At 41.0% G+C, this 7,033-nt stretch overlaps 1 protein-coding gene across 1 annotated transcript in view; it reads right to left on the bottom strand.

Moving 5' to 3' along the window:
• The window catches only part of tipin (timeless interacting protein), an 8,912-nt gene extending 7,448 nt beyond the window's left edge, over positions 1 to 1,464 (bottom strand). The window contains exons 1-2 of the mRNA XM_061708644.1: positions 1,383 to 1,464; positions 1 to 30 (exon numbers count right to left, since the gene is read on the bottom strand). The exon at positions 1 to 30 is cut by the window's left edge and continues 103 nt beyond it. Coding sequence (XP_061564628.1) covers positions 1 to 18 — 18 coding nt within the window. The 5' untranslated portion in view covers positions 19 to 30; positions 1,383 to 1,464. The remainder of the gene's footprint in view (positions 31 to 1,382) is intronic.
• Positions 1,465 to 7,033: the final 5,569 nt, after the last annotated feature.

The raw sequence follows: 7,033 nt of genomic DNA, 5'->3' as shown, positions 1-7,033 counted from the left end.
GCTCCGGGATCCCGGCATGGCGTCTCTCTCCTGCAGGGAATAACATCCTCATCACAACCTGAAGGAGCTGAACCATTTATGGTGCAATCAAACCAGACTATCTCTGCAGCCTGGTCGGTGCCACGTCTTCATGATTTAACGGTCGTTAATCTTTCCTGTCTTTTTATCTAGGAGGAAGTCCTCATCTCCCCTATCAGACATTACGCTGCTGCCATCAAGTCCTCAGGACTGTGTTTCTGTCAGACGTCCTCGCCCACTTTCTTCAGCAAGATCTTTGCTTTTTATAAAAACTTTTCTGTGATACAACCAGTAAAAACCTTTGTGACTTTAATGAGGTTAAAATTCCAAACAAATTAATTAAAACATACGTTTAATTTAATTTCATACCCCTCGTTCATCACCATGTTACGAACAAAATACTTAAAAGTTCCAATTACTCCCAATGCAAAAGAACTCCATTTTAAAACCTTATATGGTCTAAACCCATCTAGCGATTTGGTATTGAAACTAATAACTGTGTATTTTGTGATGAATGTGAAACCACTGATCATTTATTTTTTGAATGCATATATTATAATACCCATTGGCAGGATAAACATGACTGGCTTCACCCAAATGTTTTTGATCTGCAGGATTTCTCACGAAAAGCTATTATTTTTGGACTTTCAATGGACAATACCAATGATGACTCTCTGGTTAATAATATCATAATTCTGGGTAAATTCCACATCCACAAATCCAAGTATATGAAAGTGAAACCTCGATTTTGTGTATTCCATAACCAATTCCTTCACTTTTGTAAAGCCCCTTAAACTCATGACAAAAAGAAATGCAATACAACTTTTGAACATAATTGTTGAATATAATTTATTGGATTAAGCCCTTGCCGCTTTCATTATTTTCCTTTTATTTATTTTATTTTCCTTCTGTTTTCTCTCAAATGCAGCTGTTCCTTGAAGCATTTTGATAAAGTTTGATGCCTTGTTGTTTGAAGATATTTTCAATAAAAAAAACACCGAAGAAGAAGCCGCTGCCGCTTAAACCACCACCGAAGAAGAAAACGTCACCAAGGCGCGAAAGCCTAAACTGTTCCGTCTGAAACCAGCTAATTCATTAAATATGCTTCAGAAAGAGCAGCAGAAGAACCACTTTATTAATTCAATATGCTTCAGAGAGACCAGCAGAAGCAGAACAGAGCGTATTAATATCCCAGGTGATTGTTTAATAGACTGAAAACAGTCAGCAAAGCCTGAACGAGAGGAAATATCAACTAAATACTGCCCGTGAAGCTCTCAAACACAACAAGACAACTTAAATCACAACCGTGGCGACGGTCTTTTAAAGTTACACCACTGATAACTCGAAGGTTAAACATAACGTACCTTTTAATCGCAGCTGAAGCGAAGCTGCGAACAGATGAAAGCTGACCGCTCACTTCCGGTGACAACCGCTCCCGCGAGTTCTTCCAAAATAAAAGCCCGGAAGGTTCTGAACATCAAAATAAGAGCATGAGCTAGAGTTTTACATTTTAGCGCGACTGTGTCATAAAAGTATGGAAGAGTATTAGGGCCATGCAGGAGAAAAAATATTTGAGAGGGGAAGATTTTTTTTTTGTTGTGCACTTCGAGAAAATCCCACTTGTGTGTGTTTATGATGGTGAGCGTTGATTAAGATCAGGTTTGTTGGTGCAAGGAAACAGCTCAGTCTCAGGGGCGCAAAGGTTTTCTTCTAAATCAATGAGGTCCCTTCAGAAAAAGGCTGATCTGAGCACCTTTCCTACTAAGGGAGCGTGTGTCCCGCCAATGCCCCACCCCCCGGTCACTGGGACCTACCTGTGATGGAGAGGCATCTATTAGCTACGATCTAGGTAAGGACCGCTGGTCAACGATCCATCCATCATCTTGACCGTATTAGTCCTACCCAGGGTCCCCGGGGTCTGCTGCCGTCTCTCCCAGCTGTCACCTCCAGGTCTGCAGCTCATCGCAGGGTCACATATAGACTAACAACCACACACTATGGTCCATTTAGGGTCACAGATTATCCATTTTAGCTGTGGGGGGGCACCAGAAAACCAGGTGAGAACATGCAAACTCCTTACAGTCCTCTGAAGTTGAGTGTAGGACCATAACTGGAGGTGATTAGAAGCATCGTCACCATCAGCCAGACAAATAAAAAAAAGTTTTTTATTTAGTATGTTTCCTTTAGCATTAAAGTTGTAGTACCTTCTAGTTTAGACTCACCTGTTGTGGTCTAATGTGGACAAACAAACAGTAAACGCGGGCGTCCTGCTCTTCTGAGCCTCTCCAGTGCTGGTGGAGCATGAAGCGGTGGGAAATACTCAGATCACTTCTGTTCTGAAATATAGTTTCAGAACAAAGGTTTTACATGACTTATGATAATAATTGGCTGATTTGATCAACATGTGATCTAAATTAGATGACTAGAGTCTAAGGTCACATTCACTGTTGTCAACAGTGTTATTGATTGCAGCAGGAGTGATGGTCTGAGATGAAATGTGACTTTGGCATGTGTTTGAAATAACTGAACACTTTCATATTCATGACGTAAGAATGTCTGGTGTAGTTAATCTTACACCCCTCAAGCTTGTCGTGGATCTTATTACATAAATGAAGCATTGATCTGGACTAAGGTTGTCCCGATCAGGATTTTTTTAGCTCCCGATCCGATCCCGATTACTTGAGTTTGAGTATCTGCCGATCACGATTTTTCCCGATCCGATCACGTTTTTTAGCTCCTGATACAAGGACTAAATGAACTAAGATTTCTTGTCTTCATGAACCCGAGCTCAGATGGAGCAACTCCTGCAGACTCACCTGCCCCTCGCCTGTGGACTGCATGTAGACGTGCTTACTGTTCACATTCACCACCTTTGTCCTCGTGGACAAAAATAAACGTCTCTGTTCTTGTGAAGTATGTAACGAGTTCAGCCTGCTCATATTGATCCAAACAGTCATCTCTGAAGGCTGTTGTGTGGGTGTTACGTGTTAGGGTTTATTCTGGTAGTAAATCTGTCCCTGTTAGTCCCACCAGAGTACACTGAGAACATGTACGTACCATCTAAGAATACTGTGGTGTCGTCAGTCTACACAGGAAGCAGATCCTGGTCCGATGATGAAACACGGAAATGGAAACAGCCTGCTGTCTAATAACCAACGATATATTTATTCATGAGCGACGCTCTCGTAAAACATAGTGGTAGCCTTAATTTAATTAACTGCCATTTAAAAGGAAGCACTAAAAGACCGAAAAAGAAGACAAAATAATCAATCATTCTCTGTGCAACTTAAGCTAGAAAAGCCAAACTATGGTGCCTTTGAACATTTGCTCAAGTTTTAAAACAATAAACATGAAAAGGCATTCAACTACAACTTATCCCAACCCCTGTCCATCAATTATGTTTGTTTGACTAAATAATTTATTTCACAGCTGCTTCTTAAAATGGTTTTAATTTTGTTCACCAGTGTTTTAACTTGGATGCCTAGCTTGAGTAACAAACGCCTTACCTATGTGTAAATGTGAAAACAAATCAGTTGATCTTTATATATATTTTGGTTAGTGTAGTGCCGCGGCCTGTCAAAGCACTGTGTGTCCACTAGAGGGCAGTATGGAGCGTTGAAAATGTGGGCGATACGGTCTACTACAGTGGTCCTCAACCTTTTTTCAGTGATTTACCCCCTGTGAAATATTTTTTCAGCCAAGTACCCCCTAACCAGCGCAAAGAACTTTTGGTTGTAAAAAAAAAAGACCTAAAACAGAGCACTGTGCCATCAGTAACTGATTTATTAAACATAAAAATATTGCTGCTACGCTTCAACCACGACTCCATCGTTGGTCCAAGTGATTGACAGGTGAAGCCAGCCTAGCCAGGTGATTGACAGGTTAGGTGGAACCATCCTGGTGTGGGGGAGACTCTGTGGTTTTAGGATAAGTTGAATAGCCTACTCCTGAAGATAAAATTCATTTTATGAATTTGACTTATATTTTCCTCAATTATTTATGAAATATTTATTTTTAAAGGATTTTTGCATGGATGCTACTTTTTAAATATGCGTATATTTTAAAATCTCATGTACCCCCTGTAGTGCCTTCACGTACCCCCAGAGGTACACGTACCCCCATTTGAGAACCACTGGTCTACTACGTCATTGTTTGCAAACAGAAAAGGGGTCTATAACACTGACACATACATGCATTTGATTTGGGGAAACAGAAAACCAAACTTTTCAGCTTTTCAAAGATACCTAATAAACAACCATCTCAGTGCCTTAAGTTTGATTAAAAACAAACATGGTAATCAACTCCTTAACGCCTATATAGATCTTAAGATATTTGAAAACGACTTATGCCCCTGATTCTCACCGTTTTTCTCATATTTTATTATTCTAATTGTATTTATTTAATTTATATTTAGTTGTTTCTTAATTCTTTACTTTTGACCCACCATTTGTTTATGTCATTGCTTTACAACTGATTACATTTACTGTTGCACTCTTACAGTGATGCAGAATGTGTTGTGTGCCTTATAAATCTACATGCTGTTTTATGTTTTATTTGCCTCAAGGATTTGTACAATATTCAAGTGTTCAATAAAAAAAACCCACTGAAACATTATCTCTTCCCTGAAATACACGAGACACAAAAAAAATGGGAGATTTAATTTGTTTTCACAGGATTTTTTATTTGTAAATGGAGTGTTTGAACGTTCACAATAAAAGGACATAAAATCACATCATCTCATGTTTTGTTGTTCTGTGAGTGCAGCGTAATAAATGTCACGGCCTCGTAACTATTAATGCTCCAGCTGAACTCTGGTATCTGTGTCCTCCATGTGCTCTGATGTTCAACAGAGTCTCTGAGCACGTCTGGTCTGTGCAACAACAGGTGAGGGACGACGCAAGAACCAGCAGAGAGCAGGTGTACGGGACAAAAGCATGAACATGAGGACACGTCACCTCCAAGTCCCTGACGTCTGTATCAAACGTCCAACCGGCCCGGATCATTATTCCCATGATTGGGGCTGGATATAAGACAGACCGGTAAATACCTGCCATCTCCCACGAGTGGGAGGCTTTGATCGCTTTCAGTCTTTGGAAGACGAAAGGACGGCAGCTGAGAGCTGGGACACCTGCCTGCCTGTGGGCGCTGCGTCCAGCGCTGCTCTGAAAGCTGATCAACCCTTATTCACACACCAGTTTCTGTTGGGAGGAAAAGCCCCTTGGTTTTTGTTTCGTGGTTGTGTGGGGTCTGACAACAGTCCTGTCCTGGGCAGGCCCTTTGGCAGCGCTCATCACCCTGTCTCAACCATTTCTAAAAGGTTTTATCACTCAGATACACCAAGGCTTTTATTTGCCCCTTCGCAGGGCTTCTGCTACGATCTGCGGGTTTCTGAGGTCACAGCGGCTCAAAAGGCACAAATGAAGAGATGTCAACAACCGGAGATACAATTACCAAAGTTGTTTTGTTGGAGCAACCAACTGTGGGGGTTCAAGGACTAGAAAAAGGCAGGAAACGTCCCAATCCGGGTTCAGACGGGGACAGAATTAATGTCTACACACAGACTTCAACTGTTAGATAACAGAAGGCACATGGAGTCGTTTGTCTGTTTGTTGTCGCCTGGACCTCCTGAGTCTTACAACAGAATCAAATCTGAAGGTTAACAACGAGACAGAGCTCACACGACGATCATGTAAAGCATTAAGGTCCAAATCAGGCATAGACAGACCAACAGGTTCTGACGGAGACCAGAATGAGGAGAACGTGCACATTTACCGTATTGTCCCGAATATAAGACGACCCCGATTATAAGACGACCCCCTCTTTTTCAAGACTCAAGTTTGAAGAAAGACTTTTTGAACACCAAATTCAATTTTTATACAGAAAATAGTTACAGTACATCTGAAACAAATGATTATAACAATATATTCAAGAGAAAAAGCATGTTATTTTGACTATTTGAAATCATCATGTTGAAGTTTGCATCATAACTTCTCCTCAGCTGCCGGTTTACCTGCCGAACTTCCACCCTCTTTTCTCCAGATTGTCGCTACGTTTCTCCACTTTCTGTTATCTCTTCTCTTATTTTCTTCTCTTTTCTTTCTTATACTATTTTTTATTTTTCTTCTTCGTGACAGCGGTTGGCTTGGGCCTGGGGAGTTAAGTTCAGCATTCGCTTTAAAGATATCTGGCGCCATCTAGCGTTGTGAATGGGTATAACGTCTAGACCCCGAATGTAAGACGACCCCGACTTTTTCAATCTTATTTCAATGCAAAAAACACCGTCTTATATTCAGGCCAATACGGTACTTAGTGAATCTTCATGCAACTCATTAATCACATACACAGATGTCTTTTTTAAAGGGCAGTTTTACTTTTCGGCACATGACATTATCAGCTGGCTTAGTGAGCCGGATGAGTGTTGATTAAAGGTCTCGTAGTGTTTGATAACTCCTACATCAGAAAATCCCATAAAATATGGTGGTATAGATCAATCTTATAAAAGAGTACACGGTGCAGGACTAAAGTATAGAAGCGTGGGTGTGGCAGTGCTCTGTGGACGAACTCAGCGGGGCGGGAGCTCAGCGCGCCCTGCTGCCTTCAAGCTACAACTGAAACTCTTTCTGGATATAAATGATTATGTTCAGTCTAAATTCACCACAATAATATGTTTTTTTCTGTTTCATGATTATCCATCTTATCAGAGTGTAAAATGTGTCAAAAACTAGTCTCTTAGCAAATACACCACAAAACGAGTGTTTTCTCCAGTGATAACGTAAAAAAACCACACCCAGAGAGTTGAAACTCCTCCGTGAACGAGGTCCCAGCTACGTTTGTGATTTACGCTCTCACCAGACGAGTGCAGAACGGTTCGTTGCTGCCACCGTGTGAAACGCTGCAGGAACCTTAAAAAAACACCCAGAATTCAAAGTGGCTTTGAGATTTCTGGCTAAATCAGTCTGACGGATCTTTCTGACCGCTGGGTGAAATGTTTGAGTGTTTGAAAGAACCCTGTGGT

Source organism: Cololabis saira, chromosome 2, assembly GCF_033807715.1.
Source record: "Cololabis saira isolate AMF1-May2022 chromosome 2, fColSai1.1, whole genome shotgun sequence".
Classification (NCBI taxonomy): domain Eukaryota; kingdom Metazoa; phylum Chordata; class Actinopteri; order Beloniformes; family Belonidae; genus Cololabis; species Cololabis saira.
This window is presented reverse-complemented; position numbering and strand designations above follow the sequence as displayed.